The following is a 20,883-nucleotide window of genomic DNA, read 5'->3' on the forward strand; positions in this document are numbered from 1 at the left end:
ACCAGCGTGTGCAGCCCCAGAGAGCCGCCTGCCCTCATTGTGCCGGCTGAACGCTTCCGACTACCCCCCTCCCACTCATCCAGCTCCACGTGGTACAGGAGAGGCTGAGGAGCGCTGCTAATTGCAGGACGGGTAGGCGGAAGGGCCTGGAAAGAGAGTCCCGCAGTTTGAAGTACCTGTCAGATATCTCCAGTGACCAGGCTCACTCGGGAGTGGCTGTGTGTTTGTGGCTGCGCAGCTTCAAGAGAGATTGCATCCGGGCTCGCCCACATGAAGCTTCCGGGCCTCACTGAGCTTTGTAGCAGAAACATTGTTTATAATTTCCCCGGCCCCTCCCAGCGCTCGTGAGCCGCTGACTTCTGAAAGGGGGTAAAAGAATGGTGCTTGCTGTGGTTCTAGAGGGGTCTTAGCTGAATTCGCCCGCCAAACAGGAATCATTATGGAATAGTTGCACCAGAGGTTACGTGTACAAATCCTGGAATTTTCTACGGTTGTGGTTGCAGGAAGTTAGAGGTTAAGGGAAGCGAGGTGCACAGGAGCAGCGCTTTTCTCAAAAAGATTGACACCCAGCATTCGAGCACCCCCTATGTATTTACAGGTGGGAGACTGTGGTGTTGAAGTGGCCAACAAACATTAGCAAAGGCAGCCATAAACAGTGACCAGCAGGCTGCAGTAGCAGCAATTGAAGGAGCTTACGCTGCCAAAAAAGGCAAGGTCATCAGTCAAACAGCCAGGAAAGATAAGTTTGTGTTTGGTGCATAGGGAGGGTGGCAGCACCCCGCTCAGAAGCACACGCCATGGAAGGTCAAGGCACAGGCAGGCAGCCAGAGGATTTAAGTGGGTTACTGAAGAAACTTCGGGCTGCATCCGAGGTCCATGTGACCAGCTGGCTGCATTCACACTTGGGCCATGACGAGGGTGAAGGCACAAGTGACCAAACAATGGGGGACGCTGCCGCTCCAGCACCCAAGAAAAGTCGGAGGGCGACGCCCAAACCACCCCAGTCAAGGGCACCCAGGAGAAGAACCCAGACGAAAGACCTGCCGCCTGTAGCCAACCCGGTGGCTGCAGGACAGCAACAAGGGGGTGAGCATATTAATACAATTGTACAGAAATGCTTGAAATCAATGGCATCCTTGTTGTTTAAGGGGCTGGGGTCACAGGCGACTGAGAACACAGGGGCGCAAGCTACAGAAGGAGTATCGGGGCTTCCTTGGCACTTGATAAACCCGGGCTGCATGTGCCAAGAACGCTTGCAAGGGCAGGCCTCACAAAGTACATGGGGGGAGCTAGGATCCCTCTTAGCGGCATGGGCAAGCGCATGAAGCGACCCAACTAGAATGGCTTTTGCCCTAGAAGCTTACACCAGACCCTCACCATGTTTGGCATCAATGACCACAAGGGCTACAGGTTTAGCAAGTCTTATCCCCTTGGCAGTGAAAGAGAGGATACGGAGGAAAAAATTTATCGACATCTTCTCGCTGCTAGAGATACAATTAGATGGGTTGGACCTGCCAGTTTGCAACAAAGAGGACGAGGATAGAAGGGAAAGGAGAAGGAATAGGAAAGAAAGGAATTTTGATAACTAGCTGGACGTATTTAGAATAATGGCGTGCATAATAGTTGAAAAATTCCCGCGCTACACAGCAGCCCTTTGGTTATAGGAGGCCAACATCCATGGGGCACAAAGGCAGTTCCCAGGGGATGCATGGTTGAAATATGACAAAGGTTTCAGGCTAAAGATGCAGACACACCCAGAAATGGAAGGGAATGAAGAAGATGTGTCTGGCTTTATACATAAAATGATGGTAGCTAAAGAAGTGAAAGCTTAGGCAGGAAAGAGTGAACAGCCCTTTCGAGGGTCCTTCTACAAAGGCAAGGGCAAGTTCTTTCATAGGCCCAAACATTTTAACTCATGGAAACCCCCCGCCTGCCAGTGTATGACACCAATGAGTGCACTTGGGGAGCTTCATGCAAATTTCAACACATATGTTCCGTGTGTGGGGGAGGGCACTGGCGGCAGGGTGTCGACGCAAGAAAGAGCATAGAGGGGACAAGAAAGAGAAGAAAAGAAAGCAGTGACATAGTCAAAGAGGTTTTGGGGGGCCCAAAGGGGATGCACAACTACCGGTTAGCCAGGACCCCCATCAACACCCAGCGACTCCGCAGCCTAGCCAACAAATATCACAACAAAACAGATGCTGCAGTCTTAGTGCAGGGGTTTGAGAAGGGGTTTATTATACCATTTGAGGGCCCCCTCCCCCCAGGCAGCGCAAACAACCTAAAATCAGCACTACAACACCCAGATGTCGTCCACAAGAAACTTGAAAAAGAGAGATCCTTGGGTAGGATAGAGGGCCCCTTGCTGCCTCACTTACAAGAGGGGTTGGTAATCTCACCACTGGGAGTGGTTCCCAAAAAGGAGCCCGGGCAGTTTAGACTAATTCACCATCTATCCTTCCCTGAGGGCACGTCAGTAAATGACGGGATCTGTGCCGAAGCCTGTTCAGTGGGATACACCACAGACGACGACGCAATCGACTTAGTGCGGTCTGCTGGTCAGGTGGCTCTCATTGCTAAAGCGGACATAGAATCAGACTTTCACCCTCGACCAGTGTATCCATCCAGGTTTCACCTCTTGGGTTTCCAGTGGGAGGGGGCCCTGTACATCGATAAAGCAATGCCCATGGGGAGCGCAGTATCCTGCGCATACTTCAAGCAGTTCAGCACCTTCCTATATTGGGCCCTGCATGACAAGCCCCCCGCAGAGAGCAAACTTTACTACCTAGATGATGCTTTGTTCACAGGCCCCGCCAGGTCAACAGAATGTAGCGACACACTGGCGGCATTCCAGGAGTTAGATGGGGAGTTAGGGATCCGGCTGGTAGCGGAGAAGACGGTAGGGCCCGCTACGAAGATCACATTTCTATATAATCAGTAGCAGGAACATCCAGATTACCGGAGAAGAAAGTAAGAGATTTCAGGGAAGAGGTTAAGTGCCTCTGTGGACGCAACAAGGCAACCCTCCTTGACCTCCAACGGTTGATCTGCAAACTCAACTTCATGGCCAGGGTTATCCCCACAGGAAGGGTTTTCTCCAGGCGGTTAACCCAGCTAACAGCAGGACTCACTCACAAACACCACCATGTGTGGCTTGGAGCAGGGGTCAAGCAGGACTTGCTCATGTAGGACACATTCTTGACTGATTTTAATGGTGTCCTAATCTGGAGAGAAGGCTGGGTGACAGTTAGGCAGATAGCCCTGTTTACAGACGCTTCAAGTAGCACAGGCTTGGGGGCAATCCTGGGGGATAAATGGTGTTCAGGCCAATGGCCTAACAGATGGCAATAGCTGTGCATCACCGACAACATTACATTCCTTGAACTGTTACCCATAATAGTGGCTCTGACCGTCTGGAGGCAGGAGCTGAGAAACCTGAAACTGACGCTGTGGTCAGATAACAAAGGGGTGGTGAAGGCAATCAATAGGGGATCGGCGAGGTGCCCTGACACACTGAGACTAATGCGGCAATTGGTTAAATTGCAGTTGGAGGGGAACCTAGACCTGAAGGCCCGTCATGTACCAGGGGTGGAGAATGCAGTGGCCGACACCCTGTCAAGAGCCCAGATGAGCAGGTTCAGGGAATTGGCCCAGAGGGCGGACCAAGTAATGACCCCTTTCCCAGAGCAGCTGTGGAGCCTGGCGGGATAGAATTGTCAACATTGGTAAATCAAGACCTTGCCCTGGAAGCTGCCAGATGCTACAGAAAATACGCTGGGACAGTAACGCAGATAGGAGGAATCCAGACACTAGAGAACAGGGCCAAAACAGGAAGAGCAGTTGAGCAATGTATCCAGTGGGCTTTCACTAAGAAGAAGTCTAGATCATGGGCACAGGCCCACCTGTCAGCCGCCGCCCATTTCACGAAGATTCACATAGGACAGGACCCCACTGCATCCCTGTACATTAAAGCGGCAATGAAAGGGTGGAAGAAGGCTGAAGGGGTAAAGACAGACTGCAGGTACCCAATAGATTTCACAAGATTGAGCCAGCTTATGGACACGCCGAAGGAACTAACGAGGGACATCTTTGAGCTCCACCTTTTCAGAGCGGCCTTCTCCACAGCATTTTTTGGTGCCTTCTGAATAAGTGAGCTAGTGGCACCCGGAAGAACAGACCAGCAGGGCGGTGCCTACAGGCCGCCGATGTCAGACCCAATGTAGCCGTGGTGGAGCTACTACTAAGACGGTCAAAAATGGATCAGGCCGGCAAGGGAGCAGTAGTACTGCTCAAGTGCATCAAAGACCACAGATACTGCGCAGTTTGCTGCTTGCTCACATACATGTCGACACGCCCATTTAGTGAAGGCCCGCTTTTCAAACACCTAGACGGGAGCCAGTTAAGCAGGTTTCAATTTACAGCAGTGATGCACCAGGCCCTTGCTAAAGCAGGGCTACTTTCAGCGGCATTTGGCTCCCACTCTTTCAGGATTGGCGCAGCAACATCAGCGGCACAACACCGCATGACCGAAGCAGGGATCCAGTCGGTAGGCAGATGGCGGTCCCGTGCACACAGGACCTACATCATTTACTTTAGAGCCCCCCCCCTCTGGACTGCAACTGGGGGCTACTGCCTGGTTTTGTTTCTGGGGCGCAGACACCAGTGCGAGAAACTGACTGACTTTTTATTACCATTATTTTGGCAGGAAAGTGCTTGGTGTGGGTAGTGGGCCACTCGTTCGTATCCAGGATGCAGGCCTGGTGGCAGGTGGGGGGGCCACAGATTGACGGGAAGACCAGTAAGCACGTGCATCCGCTGGGACAGCCAGGGATGAGATGGAATCAGCTCCCAGCGGCCCTCAAGGACCTGCAGGCAGACACAGCTTGGCACACGGACATTTTGATAATCCATCTGGGGGTAATGACCTTGCACACGGGGGGGGGGGGGGGGGAGGCCCTCCTCCAGGATATCCAAGCGGACCTCACGGGGGCATCCAAGTGCTTTGGGAGTACGACCATCATATTGTCAGAAGTGATCAGTAGAATGGTTTGGAATGGAGCCGAGTCACACAAGGCAGGGGATAACTCAAGGAGAAAACTGAACATTGCAGTTAGCAAATTTTGCTAGACCAAGGAACAGCCTAGAAAGCATCAGGCATGGGCTCATCCACCCGAGCCACCCGGAACTGTATGGGCATGACGGGGTACATCTATCGGAAGAATGGATGCGTACATTCTGGGATAACCTGTGGGGAGCAATGGCCCTGCAAGATTGCAAGTAAAAAAATATATAAAAGAAAAGGAGAGCAATAAGGAGATTGGGGGGAGCCGCAGGAAGACGTTAGCATCCCTGACGGCGTGGCGGAGAAGTAATGGTACAATAGTTGGTTATGGAGACACATCGACAGGGCGGTGTGTAGGAGGAGGGCCACTCACTTTGGGAGGTCCCACAGCAGGGTGAGTTGGCCTAACAAAAAAGGGGGTAGCAGATGGAGACAGCACTCGCAAACTCAGACCCTGCCAGACGGCAGGGCACAAACGAGACGGACACGGTAGCGAGTTGGGGCCTAATTCCGGGGGAGAAGCTACCGCCCACACACAAAGGGCGTGGAGAACAACCAAACAATGGCCCCAGAAAGGACAAGAAAAGAGAAAGGACTACAAGGAACTAACCAAAGAACGTTCAGTGCCATTTATGAACTGGTTATATGCATACAATGCACTGCATAATATTATGAATGACATGCTGAGTGGATGACTGATGACCCAACATATGACAGCTCGCAAATGATAATTTATGACCAGGGGTCATACAAAATATGACAGAAGTATTTGTATATGTAAATAATCCTAATAAACTGCGGCCAACAATGAACACTATAATAACAACGCTGGTTGGCTGTTTATTAGGGAACACAAAGTTGGTTTGGTTGTAATGTATGTACACTGGAATGGGCACAGTGCGGGAATATCGCAGAGGCCGCCCACGTATGGGGCCTCGAGGGGTAGCACTATAACCTACACCGAGCCCTGCAAGGATCCGGTTCTGGGCGGCCTAGAGCACCCAGAAGCAGAACAAGGTAGCCCGAGCCCTCCCAAGGGCACCAGAGCAGAACCAGGCCCCCGCCTAATGGGGGGGGCCTGGAGAGGTACAAACCCCCGAATTGGGGTACAACAACTGCAAGGCGGGAAAGTGTGGGGGGATATAAGCCACTTCTCCCCCAGGTAGCTCCTATCATCATTGAGCAGGGGAACGGCGCACCGAAGGAATTTTTGTCCCACCCACCCTCACCTAAGGAACAGCAGTGTCGCAGTGTTGGACAGCAAACAAGTGTTTTGCTGAGAAGTAATGGTACAATGGTTGGTTATGGAGACACACAGACAGGGCGGTGTGTAGAAGGAGGGCCACTCACTTTGGCATGCCACACGGCAGGGTGAGTTGGCCTAACAAAAGAGGAGGTAGCAAACAAAGACGGCACTCGCAGCCCAGACCTCGGCGGACGGCAGGGCACAAATGAGACAGACACAGTAGCGAGTTGGGGCCTAACTCTGGGGGAGAAGCTACCGCCCACACACAAAGGGCGTGGAGAACAACCAAACAATGACCCCAGAAAGGACAAGAAAAGAGAAAGGACTACAAGGAACTAACCAAAGAACTTTGGGTGCCATTGAAGAACTGGTGATATGCATACAATGTACCGCATAATAATATGTATGACATGATGAGTAGATGATTTATGACCTGAAATATGACAGCTCGCAAATGATAATTTATGACCAGGGGGTCATACAAATGACCAAAGTATTTGTATATGTATATAATCCTAATAAACTGCGGCAAACAACGACCACTATAATCACAACGCTGGTTGGCTGTTTGTTAGGAAACACAAAGTTGGTTTGGTTGTAATGCATGTACACTGGAATGGGCACAGTGCGGGGGTTAATATTTACCACAGAAAAGAGACACTCTGCAAGGTCCTATGGAAAAACTCCATCGTTTTGTAAATACACTGCACACATTCTTGAGACAGGCACAGTGGGATAGACCTTAGAGCCATGCTCACACCAGCAATGTGCACTAATACATCTCTACAGTCTACATTTTTCAACAATCTGCAATGCCTCAAACTGTTAAGCGAAATGCAGGAAAAAATATCCGCACCGTAACAATGTTTTCACTACATAGACTTTGTCTACAGAAATGTATTACAACTATTTAACATGGACATGCACCCAGGCATCCACTGATTGATAAAAATCTTTTACAGAAGATTCACCCTTTCTCACAGACTTTTAGGAACAAGCTTTGGCTTTAAGCTACAACCTACTTTCAAATATAACATTGCAACCCACATTAGGTGCACTCAGATTGTACCTTCTTCAACATGGAGTAATATTTGCAGGCCAAACTTTAGTGATTTGTAAAGGGTGAGTAATAAAGGTTTTGACATACATAATCACACTTGCCGCCAAGACTTACGCTTGTCCCTTCCTATGGACTGACACATGTACACTCACTGCTTTATATGACAATGTTGTTATCAGTGATGCCGTTAATGATGTAATTTGAGATGTCATTAGGGTTGTCATCAATGATGACCTTTAACATGTCTTGAGTTATGTAATATCTGTGTGGGTTATTAAGCAGCGCATGGTGGGGAGCAAGTTACAGTCAGATCAGAAACACACATTCTGGTGAATTTTAGTGTTTTTTGTTTTTTAAACATTAGCTTTTATCTTCAGTGAATATATATGTATGTGTGTGTGTGTGTGTGTGTTGGTGTATGCATGAATACTTACATATACTTTTCATACATGCTTCACAAATGGCAATAGTAATACACACACCATTCTTTTCTGAAATCCAGTCAGGATATCTTCATAGCACCACTTCAGGCATTTCCCTTAATCGTGTTCTCGAGGTATAGAAAGTAATGTCTTATTCAACCTTCCTACATGTATACTGGGCTTTAATTGATGACTGATGGACTCATCAAAGTAACGTGTAAGTATAAACATACAAGTGATAAATACTCAAAAATCGTACAAATAAACAATTGCAGACTATTATTTGGTAATTAATCCATCCTTAGCAATTTGCCATTGGTATTCTAGAAAGGTTGCACTGTACGTTGGTCATTTACCTTTTCTCTTACCATGTGAGTGATGGAACATTTGGTCAATAGAGTTGACTTAGTGGAAAGTATATTAATTCAATGGTTTATTGGTTTTGTGCTCCCTCTACTGGTCCCGTACTAGAACTGTAGGACTATTTTGTTTGTAGTGCCCTGGAAGTCAATTAACCAACGATGTTCAGTAAATCTTTTCCCACATTTGTCCTAGTGATATTAAACTAATGCCCTTAATATGAATATCCATTTATATTCTGATATCTGTGCAAATGTCTGTTTGCGCGAGTCTCAGGAATACCAGTTTTGCCGAAATTACAGCACACCCTGCAGTTTACTGGAGGGAAAAGCTAGGTAAATATTGGTATATTCCCATTTCACAGAAACAGCGCTTTGACGCCTCGTCAGGTGTAGTAAGCGCTATATAAATGCAATTACAATACAATTTAGCCGTGAAAAGCACCACAATCTGCGTGTTAAGCCCCATTTAAAGACTGGGGCGTGTCCAATGTGCGTAGAGAATTATGAGTATTATGTTAGATTGCGAAGGATCGTAAGTGCTCATATAAAATGGCTTGTTCGGCTTGTGCCAATACCGTATTCATTGATCGGGCCAGCGATTTTAATATGGGAGAGATGTGGCCAAGGGGCCTTACCATTTGCTTGCCAAATTTCCCTTTAACCTGTTAGCCTCGGCCACAGTCTGGCAGAAGTGGACTTATTGTCCACCTACCGGGGAAATTACAGTTATGCCATCATCACACCTGTCTGGAATCCTATCAAGAAAATGTATTCAAATAATCACCGTTCTTCTTTTTTTTCTGTTTTGTGTATCTTCAAAAATGTTAAAGCTGGTTTATTTTATGGTTGGGCAAATAACAGATGATATCTGCATTAATACATAGCAGTAGTAGCCTTAGTCGGTGGAGAACACTGGCGTGATTGGATTGATTCAAAGTTAATCATGCCGCAGGACATTACCTTTGTGCTGGAGATACATTTTTCGCTATTTCGAGAATTCCTTGCGGTTTCTATTTCAAAGTATGAAAATAATCAGAATATGAGAAGATGGCAAATGTGTGTTTCGAATAGGATTTATTCATTTTTATGTAAATAAAGTTTATTTTTTCTTTAAAAAATGTATGACTAAATAACACTAAAAGTGCAGGCAATAAAGTCAATAGTTAAATCCTCTAATACCTAAAATTGGTTAGAACAACCTCAGTACTGGGGGAGATCCACTCAAAGGGAAGAGAGGGGAAAAAAAAGACTACTATAAAAAATAAAAAAAAATAAAAAGACTGCTATTTTTCTAAACATTAGCAACATTCCAAAAATAAATCATTACAATGACCCCAAAGCCTTTTGCATAAATCCCTGGTTAGTTAAGAATGTATAGGACTTTTTCATGTGCAGCAAGTGCAGCCAAGGCCATAGTCCAGTCTTCTCCAGAAGAAGCTGATGCGCTTTTCCATTTTCCCATCATGACTGCGACCAAAGCTCTCCTTAAACACCTTCCAGCAAAAAATGTAAAAAAACATTTTTTTTTCGGAAACATTTGCAGGCTAGTACAAGCGATAAATAACAGTCCGATTCAGAAGAAGACAGCTTCTGTAAACAAGCATTGGGAAAGCCAATAGGTTTTCCTTTGCATATCTATTGGTTATGTTAAATCTTTTGTAAACATGTTACAAGCAGCGCCAGCATGGCTTAAATAATAAAAAAAAACACTATGAGGCAGCCAGCGTAGACCACATTATAGAGGTTCTGTCATTTAAGAAATTTTGCACATTATCTCATTGCTGTTTTGCAATATGTTTAAAAACAGCGTCACCTTCTCAATGTGACATTTTTGCTGCCTGGTGCCTCTACAGCGAAAGCAACATAGTTTTGGGGCGCACACATATATAACCTCTTCCAAATCCCTCTTATATATATGCTCATCACTCACCTTTGCTGTAGATAACAAATCTATGCCTGTACTTCACAGTTTGAAAGGCACTATAGCTCTGTGAATAAAGTGCTTGTTGCTGTCACTGGCATCCTCAACCATTCATCCTTCTGAGGATGATAGCATGAATATGACACCGACAACTGTGACACGTTTTGCATGCAATGCTATTAAAAGGCTTATCTTTGGGAGAAATGCCATGTAAACATTGTACCATGTGCACACAAACGGGAAACAGCCTTTACAACAAGGTTTTTACCATGTTGTACCTTTACCACATTTTTTTTACCACGCGTGTTTTTAGAACGCATTTACTTTTACAACGTGGCCTTTGCCATGCATTTAAGGTATGTTTGGGGCTGTAGGGGGTCTCCCCTCACAAATACATTGTTTATTTATATATAGATATAAATATATATGAACAATGCGTGGTAAAGGCGTACCTTGTAAAAGCATATGCAATCTAAAAAATGTGGGTGAAAAATGCGTGGTAAAGGCCTGCTGTTCCAACATACAACCCACACAAACACCAGTGTCTGCATACAACAACTCACAGAGCCTCGGGGTATAAGAGTCAAATCGATAGACCTAGAGAAGAAATGATTTGCATTACAGCATTTGAGCTCCTGTCTCCTTCGGCTACGTTAGATTTGCTTAATGTATATAATGTACTCATAGTTTGAGGGCAAAGACAAAGCTGAAAACCTTACAGGGGCTGCAGAGTTGCAACAAGCATGAAATTTGGCAGATCGGCAATGGGTTCAGACCCTTATCTATGAACACAGTAACAAAAAGAGAACAGGTCTTTTCAGGTATTACCAATATACCTGTAATCCCTTCTAGGTGGTTATTCTAGGTAAATATACTGCCTAGTAACCCATAAGGTCTTGTAAAAGAACCGTTACTCACATACCAGGTAGGTGACAGGCTTCATTAATGGGTTCTGACTCTGGTCATCGAATGAAGGATAGTAATTTGATCCTACTTATACTCAGTCTACATGAGATGCAGGACACCCGAGGCAGATCAGGTATCATGAAGGGTGTGATACCTTGAAGAAAGTGTGACTAAAGAGTCCACCCCTTTGGACGATCCCAGGTGGCAAAAGGCTACCACCGTGAAAGAAGAAAAATAATACGGTGGATTTTCAGTGGGTTGTAAGTACAATCCCCTCAAACAATTGCTGCATGCCTTAGCGTGCATGTCGGCTTTTTGGTCCTGAAGAAAGCCATTCCGACTCTGAGAGGCACATAGTAACATGGCTGAAACATGTAGACCGTTTCAGGATAAGTAGGATCAAATAATATCCTTCACAAATTCTCCACGATTTTAATATTGACCAATACTCCTGTGATAAAAATTTAAGTCGAAGTGACTGGGAATATCGAGCCAATTTTAACCACTGCACTCGAGCACCATTCACTAACCATCACCGCTTCATCCTCGAACAAAAAACCCAGCTCCGCTGTAATCATGCAGTGTAGCACACCCTGGAAACATTTGGTTACTAGGGTGGGAACCCGATGATGAATATCTCACCTACCAGGTAGGTGAGTGAGGGTTCTTTTACACACCTTATGGGTTTCTAGGCAGTATGTTTACCTAGACTAACCACCTAGAAGGTATTACAGGTATATTGGCGATACCTGAAAAAGACCCATTCTCTTTTTGTTATTGTACGTACAAATCACTTGGGAAGAGGAACGGGCCCGTCTCCTGACTTCTCACTCTCATATTGTTGTTTAGCCTGATCTATAAACAACATTTAAGTAACCATGTAAACAAAGCAATACGCCCATGTGGTAGCTACAGACTCCTGGCATGATGCATATTCTGTCAGAGGGTGTCAGCATCCCTGAGTCCAGTCACATGGCTGTGAGGCGCTACGGCACTATTACAGTGGCAAACACAAGGAGATGATGGATGGAGCGCTGAAACTTTTTAGTCACAGATCTGGGTTGAATCCATCATCGTTTTTTAGCTCACTTCGCCAACCCAGTTCAGACCGAGCCATATGCAAATCAGTCTTGATCCTGTTCCCCATGAGAACAGTCTAGCCCGAACTGCCAAGCCTGGTCTTTCCTGGACTGAAAACAAGCTTCCTGGGACCGGTTTCGGGGTAACACCCCTCTGCATCCAGGCTAGCTTTAATCCAGTGGCAAAGAGAGCAAGGGACCCACGTCCGGGCATACCCTGCCAACTAAGGGCGAACAAAGCAAACACCAGGTGATAATGGACAGAGCACTGAAACTTTTCAGACACTCACCTCCCCAGTCACAGATCGGGGTTGAATCCAGCATAATTTTTTAGCTCACTTTGCCACCCCAGTTCAGACACAGCCATCTGCAAATCAGTCCTGACCCTGTGCCTCATGGGACAGTCCAGCCAGAACTGCCAAGCCACGTCTTCCCTGGACCGTAAACAAGCCTCCTGGGACCGGTTGCGGGGTAACACTCCATCAGCCAGGCTAGCTTGAATCCAGTGGCAAAGTGAGCAAGGGACTTAAGTCTCGGCATAACCTGCCAACGTAGGGCGAACAAATCAAACACAAGATGATGATGGATGGATGGAGCGCTGAAGCTTTTCAGACACTCACCCCCAGTCACAGAACTGGGTTGAATCCAACATTATTCTTTAGCTCCCTTCGCCACCTCAGTTCAGACCCAGCTGTATGCAAATCAGTCTTGACCCTGTGCCTCATGGGAACAGTCCAGCCCGACCTGCCAAATGAGGTCTTCCCTGGACCGGAAACAAGCATCCTGAGACCGGTTTCGGGGTAACACCCCTCATCAGTCACGCTAGCTTGAATCCAGTGGCAAAGTGAGCAAGGGACCCACGTCTGGGCATACCCTGCCAACTAAGGGCGAACAAATCAAACACCAGGTGATAATGGACAGAGCACTGAAACTTTTCAGACACTCACCTCCCCAGTCACAGATCGGGGTTGAATCCAGCATCATTTTTTAGCTCACTTTGCCACCCCAGTTCAGACAAAGCCATCTGCAAATCAGTCCTGACCCTGTGCCTCATGGGAAGAGTCCAGACAGAACTGCCAAGCCAGGTCTTCCCTGGACCGTAAACAAGCCTCCTGGGACCGGTTGCGGTGTAACACTCCTTCATCAGCCAGGCTAGCTTGAATCCAGTGGCAAAGTGAGCAAGGGACTTAAGTCTCGGCATACCCTGCCAACGTAGGGTGAACAAATCAAACACAAGATGATGATGGATGGAGCGCTGAAGCTTTTCAGACACTCACCCCCAGTCACAGACCTGGGTTGAATCCAACATTATTCTTTAGCTCACTTCGCTACCCCAGTTACGCTGGGAACGATGATAAATTCGACCCAGATCTGTGACTGGGGGTGAGTGTCTGAAAAGTTTCAGAGCTCCGTCCATCATCTCCTTGTGTTTACTTTTAAAGTGGTATTTGCACCCTGCTGTGCTATACTGGACAGCAATGTTGATATTGTTTTTAACTGATTGTGAGCAGAGCGCTTAGATTTGAATTAATGGACATCGGGAGCTACTGTAGCAAAATTTTAACAAATTAATTTCAGAACGAACGACAGGGCAGTTAGACAGCTCTTAACCCCTTCAGCGCGGCGCGGATTTCCGCGCCACGCTGAAGGTTCCGTGCGCGGGCGGGGCCATGACGGAACGGTTCCGTCATGCGCACAGCGCAACCGACGTGCATGATGGAACCGTTCCGTCATGCGCGTCGAAGGGGTTAACATACCAGACTCACATTCCAGTCAGTGCATAGCACTGCGAGGTCATACCAATGTCAGGTATGTGCTATAGAAATACGAGTAACATGCGATTACAGTACATAACAAAGCCAGTGCAGTAAACAACTGACAAGTCTCTCATTGACAAATTTTAAAGCAGCACTTCAAATACTCTGTAGATTTGATAATCTGTAGAGTGGGGAAGTAGCTCGCGACTCGGCTCCGTCCGGTGTGTGTGCGCGCCATGTGTGGTGTCAGTAGGCGACGCTGAGAGCGTCTGAGGCTCAGGCTGTTCTTCGGGCTGCTCTGGGCGCTTTAGCTCTCCGCTGAGCGTATTTCACCTGTGCAGGACTCAGCATGACTCTTTGCTGCAGGTCCCGGGCTCAGATCACTGTATGATGGGAAGCTGTGGGGGCCAAGGCGCAGGATGGGCTGCACGGTGAGCGCCGAGGATACAGCAGGGGCCAAGTGTCCACGATGATAAGAATCTGTGAGAGGAGCAGCATGGGAATTCAAGCTGCTACGCAGCTGTAAGAGGTCCAGGGGAAGAGGGGACAATCAGGGGTGCTGCTAGGCTTGGGATCGGGAGAGTAACACAAATAATATGCAGTTGCCAAACACGCTTGAGCACAAAGAAAAAAGTAGTGCCATAAAAGGTGGAGGAAACGTTCAAAGGGGGTACTTGGTTCAAGCTCCACTGATAAGAAAACACACAAAGAGAAAGATGACGTAACAGGAAATAACATGCTGCATCCAATCGAAGACATGGAAAACAGAGTGACAAGCATATGAAAAAATGTAAAGTAATGGCAGGCTGTAAGTCCTTTTAAAAAAAAGAAAATTACCACAAAAAACTTCCTAAGTTCAGCTCAAGTCCTGTGCAGGTGAAACCTAAAAATGCCAGGCCAATATCTCAAAATCCTGGAGCAAAACCGTCCTGTATGACCCAAAGATCCAAATGCTAATTTACAGGACTGTTCTTAGGCATTTTTATTGATGTCTCATGCAGTGTAAACATTTTTTTGTATAACGAAGTGAAAATGTTTTACAGAATCTATTGCTTCCAGAGCTACATGCAGTGTCAATTACTAGTCCATGCACATATTCAGAAAATGTCTGTAGAGGGAATTACTAATGTATAACATATAGTGCCTGGATCTCAGAATGTATTTTTGGCTGTAAAGATATATTTATGGACGAATTTTCCTCCATTTATTCTGCTGGAAACACATAAAAATCAGGGGTAAATTAATTAACTGCTTTCTCTGCCACAAGTGGGAAAACATGCAGAGGTAAATTCAACACAAGGAGTGGGAAGTGGGCGCGGTTTGCCTCGTGAGTTTGTGAATGCAGAAACGCATATTGGCATTCATAAACTAAAACCTGACCCTTTCTGGCAAGCTACCTCCACCCCTTCAAGAATGTAAAGGGGAATACATCATCCACAGAGATTAGGGGGTGTAGGGGGAAGGCTTGCTCCATGGGAAAAACAGGTTTGCCCACAGAGAATACAAATTCCTTTTGCACATTTGGCGTTTTGCGTAAAAATGGGCTAACTTTTTGTGTGTATAGAAAAAAATCTACGTAGCTGTCCTGTTCACAAAGCATGTCCTTCATTCTCCTAAAACTCTTTTTGCCCAAATGAAAAAACAAGATGGCACCCTATGAGGACTAATACTATTTGTTCTTCACTTTTAGGAAAGATATGGGTTACGTCAACGATCTTTCTCAGGATGGCGGTTATTGTTCTTGCGGGATACCCGCTCTATCAAGATGAGCAGGAGAAGTTTGTTTGCAACACGCTGCAGCCTGGTTGCTCCAATGCATGCTACGACATATTCTCGCCTGTGTCACACTTTCGCTTCTGGCTGGCTCAAGTCCTATGCTTGTTGCTGCTGCATGCTCTTTTTGATGTATACGTGCTCAGCAAGTCAGCTTCACAGCACATGGGATCAGAGATTTCAACCACCAAAATGACACCTTCTCCCAATCCTGCATTCCAGATTAACTCCCAAATTGACTCATGGGAAATCCTGGATTTTTCTGGGGCCTATTTAGTTCACCTCCTCATTAGAATCATAACTGAGGCCGGATTCAGTACAGGGCAATATTATCTGTTTGGATTGTTTGTCCCCAAAACCTTCAGTTGTTTTGAGCCACCTTGTACTGGCAGCATCGAATGCTACGTCTCCAGACCCACCGAGAAGTCGCTCATGATGATTTTTATGTGGGGGGTCAGCGGAGGCTCCCTTCTCCTTAGCATTGTGGACCTGATCTTTGTGATACACAGGAGAGCAACAGGCGGCACGAGAAGCCACCGATTATTGTTGATGGAAAGGGACTACCCAAAGGATGGGCGCTGTTCCGCTCTACTGCCACAAGATGCCTTTCCAGAACCTCCTGTCTTTGAGGAGATCCATCACCTTCAACCTCATCACCAAGGTCTCGGAAGGAAGAAAACGGTTGATCCAGCGTGTGACTATTCCCCATCATTCCGTTCAAATGAAGATGAAGCCATATCTATTGATTATGGGGGCACTGCCAAGGATACTGCCAGGTCAAATATTAACTCCAATAGTAACAAGAAGGCATATTCCCTTCAGGTTAGCCTCGCACCTCCAGGTAGCACTTTGAATGCCCTAGTTAAGATGGATGAACCCTCAGTCACCACCAAGAGGCAAAGCAGATTAGGGAAGGAAGACCAGAGTCAGGATCCAGTGTTAAAATCTGATGAGAAACAGGACTTAGGCGCTCAGTTTCACACCGGTCCTTTGGGAGGCGAATCTTTGGAGGAGATCACTTCATCAGCGCATTCAGATTTCATCAAGTCTACGCATATCAGATCCCAGAAATCTGAATGGGTGTGAAATGAAAGACTAACTACGTGTAATATTGTTATTACTGATGAGTACAATTTTTAAAATATTAAAGTGTTAAATATACAAACGTACGCAAAATTGTGCCTTTTACTAACTGAAAAAGCCTAGCGAAGAATAGACTTTTTTCAGCATAAATGATTTGTTCCCACTAAGCTTCAATATGATTGTAAGCTTTCTGTAAACTAACCAAGCATCTGTGGAGTTCAGCAAATAATCATAGTATGAACTTTACTATTTTCTATGGTTGTTCCGGTAATGCCACAAGAGACGTTTACATTCATATTATTTTAAAGCAGCGCCTTGAAGACTCGTAGATATGGTAGCACAGGAATAACGCTACAGATAGTTGTACTTTTCTGGGAATTTTTATGATAAGAATATTAAAATCCAAAAGAACATCTGCTACACAGAAAAATAATTTTGGCATGTTTCCGTAGTTTGCACGTATACGACTTGTTAACCCAGAAAGTAAATTAATGTTAAGAAACACCAAAGAATTAGGCAGATATTTAGAAAAATATTGTGTTAAATAAGTGCACTTTAGCTAGTGCAAGTGCATAAAAACAGGTGCTAGGCACTGAGTCAGCGCAGCTGTTAGTGACACTGCCCTGGGTATGTCTATGGAAATGTGGTTGTTTACTGTTGCAAGTTGGGAGCAGTGGGCGGTAACCGGATTGCCCATTAGACAAAATCCAAAAAACTCTATCATTTATAGACAGATTGCCAAGTAAACTGGGACATAGCAGGTGGAAATGTACCAGTATGTGTGCTTGTGACAGGTTGAGGAGACTTGTGTATCTGAAGGCCGCTCTGCTGCATTGTTTTGTTTAATGGTTTGTTCTTAGTATCCTTCCCTTAGATAACAAAACACTCTGAAAATGGGGCCATTACATTTGCAGCTCTATATAAATAATGCTAGCCACTCAGAGAAGTGCCTTAGGCCATGCAAGGAGAGTGGAAAGCACTGTACAAATACCAATCAATTACAACATAATACTATATGGAAAGAATTAGTTTATAAAGTGTGTATTTCCTCTTTTGGCAAAATCTGTCCACCTCCAAAAGCATTACCAACTTCTCCTCCAATAGAACCGGAAGCTTCTATGCAATGACACAAAGGGGGTTATTTACAAAAGTTTTGCACCCGCAAATGGGTGACCCAAAGTGACATAAAGCATTATGTTGATTTATCTACCCTTGTAAAAGCCTGCGCAGAGCAAATTATGACAGGCTTAGTAAATCTGGGCCATAATGTTCATACAGGTTATGTTAATATCATGGGGCATATGTACAAGTGCCTATCGCCACCACAGCGTCACCTATAGCGACGTTGTGGTGGCGATAGGGGCTGCACCTTATGTACAAGGCAGCGTTAAGCCATTTAACGTGGCTTAACGCTGCCTTGTACATAAGGCCCCCTTGCACGCTGTGGTTAGCGTGAAAGGGGTGGGCAGTGGGTGTTGCAGTGGGCATTCCACCGCAACACCCATTCATTTTGATGCTGCCCCCTATATACAAGGGTGGCGTACACAGGCGGCAACACCACAATAAAGACCAGGTAAAAACTGGTCTTAAGATGGCGAAACGAGGAGAAATGCATTATTTCTCCTCGTTTTTGCTTTTTCCATGTGAGCTGCCTTGTGCAGCACACATGGGAAAAACAAAATGCCATTATTAATGTGTAGGAAGGTTTCCCTTCCTGCACAAACTTTTTTTTAAAATGCCATTTTGTCACTTTTATGTGTGCTGCATGAAGCAGCACACATGAAAGTGACAGAATGACATTTTAGGATTGTTTATGTGCAGGAAGGGACACCTTCCTACACATAAACAATCCTCCCCTGCACGCAGACACCCTTGCACTCTGGTGCAAGGATGTCTGCATTGGCGCTAAGTTGCTAAACATAGCACCATCGCAGGGGGAAACACAAGGCTGCACCACATTCCTGAAGTTATGGTGCAGCCTTGTGTTCAGAAGTGGCGGAGAGAGGCGTTAAGCCAGGAATGCTAACGCCTCTCTCCACCACTTCACTGTACACATGGCCCAATGTGTTTCACAGCTGTGCAGCCCGTCATGTCTCTATTTTGTGTAGTGTAATGTTTTCTTTTTATGATATGTGACAGAGGTTTTGGGCTTCGCAGATGATCCTGTTAGCCTACGTGCGTATGTGTTGTTCTCCCATTTCAATTTTAATGTTAAATAAAGGTATTTTGATATTAATCTTACTTGTTTCAAGACATTCATTTGAATGAAAAAAAAGACTCATATGTAGACTTAATTTAGTTAAAGACAAATTGCTTTCTTCACTTCTGTTGCATTTTTAATCAAGAATTGCACATTTTAGAATGAACAAAACTGGCAAAAGTTACATTTATCTGTGATAAGTACACCTATACTTTACCTTTGCCAATGCTTAATTTGTGCTGGTGGTTGCAGGTGGTGGGCACTGGCACTCGTTTTTGTGTACTAGGACTTATTTTTCATCATCAGACTTTGACCCAGAGTAAGACAGTGATGAGCAGAAAAGCGAGAAAAAACGATTAAAAGAAAGGTAGCTAAGCAGTGACAAAGTGTGAAAGTAAAGATGAAAAGCAACCCAGAAGAGTGAAATAAAGAGACCTGCCATTATCGGTGGCGGGTCGAGTGGACCTTACTTAAAATGTTGGCCCTCCCCCAGTTGCACTATTACTTTACGACCTTACTGATCTGGATACCGGCGCGGGTGTTTAAACAACTTACATCTATGATCACTGGCTTTTTATGGGGTACTGGGAGGCGCCGGGTAGCCCTATCTATATTATAATGCCCGTGCTCGGAGGGTTGGCTGCGCAGTTTCAGTGGTTGACACAGACAGTGACGGCAAGGTTGAGGGGCCCGGAGCAGGAAAGAGGGGGAGTACCAGAGCTGAAGTTGCTATCACAACTCCTTTTGGACCTTCCCGTTTGACTGGGTGACCTGCCTGAGGACCTTACGACAGCGAGGCAGTGTTGGAGGAGGAGTGTTAAACGGGCGGGTATGGCTTTGCCATATGCTCCCGATATACCACTTGCTGTGTGTGAGGCGCTCCCTCACGAGGGCTCGTGGCGGGATTTGAGCGACTGGGAGGAGAAAGGGTTGACTACTATTGGGGACCTCTATGAAGACGGAACTATGCTGCCCTTCCATGTATTGCAGGAGCGGTTTGATTTGCGAGGGAGAGACTTTTTGCTACACGCGGCCCTTATGGCGCCTATTCGGGTGCACTGGAAGGAAGGCCAAACTGAACCTACTACCTCTTTCAGTTGTCAGTATGTTGTGACTGCTGCGTGAACAGCCCAAGCAGCATGACGCGCTGAGCTCCTCTCCCAAGACTTTACAAGTATGAACTGGGAGTGACTTTAACTAAACTTATTGGCAGCAAATCATTAAGCGCAATTTATACAGCTGACCCTGCCTTTCAAGTTTACACACACGTGATATTCTCACGCTTGTACCTTCAGCGAATTAATCTGGGTGAACTCGTCTACCCTCAGCTGTTTTCTGAAGCCCTCAATTGCTCTTCCTTGCGCTACGAATAATTGCATCAATTCAGCTTGCTCACCCGTTATATGTCCTGATGATGATCTCGAACAGTTGAGATCGAAACGCCGTTGACCCTTTACAACAAAACTCTTCCTATTCTATAAAGTTGCTTGAGGAGTTTTACACTATTGTTGTCAATGCGATGCCGTTATTTTAAACTTCACCATCACTCTGCACGTCACGCCTCTTTCACTTATTGTGTGAGCACCTGAATTCTATTGTTGTGGAAATGAATGTTTCACATGAACTGACTTATGTCCCTATGTACATTATTAATTTTTTTGCTCCTTTAAAATAATTAATCTTCAACTGTCTAACCATAAGTGCTCTCCTTAGGATCACTTTATTATTGGACCTTTTGGCCACACCCGAACCATTGTTTTTTTACCGCAGGGAAATATAAGGCAGTCACGTGCCTCTATAAGCGGTTGACCCAGGAGAAGTTGGCCCCTTTGGAAGGGCTTAAGCACAAATGGGAAGTAGATGCGGCTGATGAGATACCAGATATGGCTTGGGCTAACATAGTAGCGCGGGCGTGGAGGAGCACTAGAAATGCGAGGTTTCAGTTGGTCCATTTCTATATTCTGCACAGGGCTTATCTCACCCCGGCGAAGATCAAAGCATATTTTAATACA

At 45.9% G+C, this 20,883-nt stretch overlaps 1 protein-coding gene across 2 annotated transcripts in view; it reads left to right on the forward strand.

The window, feature by feature from the left end:
* The window catches only part of GJD4 (gap junction protein delta 4), a 50,191-nt gene extending 31,304 nt beyond the window's left edge, over positions 1 to 18,887 (forward strand). For both annotated transcript variants that reach the window (XM_085631889.1, XM_085631888.1), the window contains one exon: positions 15,506 to 18,887. In XM_085631889.1, the coding sequence (XP_085488015.1) occupies positions 15,506 to 16,674 (1,169 nt within the window). In that variant the 3' untranslated portion in view covers positions 16,675 to 18,887. The remainder of the gene's footprint in view (positions 1 to 15,505) is intronic.
* The last annotated feature ends 1,996 nt before the right edge of the window (positions 18,888 to 20,883 follow it).

Source organism: Triturus cristatus, chromosome 10 (assembly GCF_964204655.1).
Source record: "Triturus cristatus chromosome 10, aTriCri1.1, whole genome shotgun sequence".
NCBI lineage: Eukaryota > Metazoa > Chordata > Amphibia > Caudata > Salamandridae > Triturus > Triturus cristatus.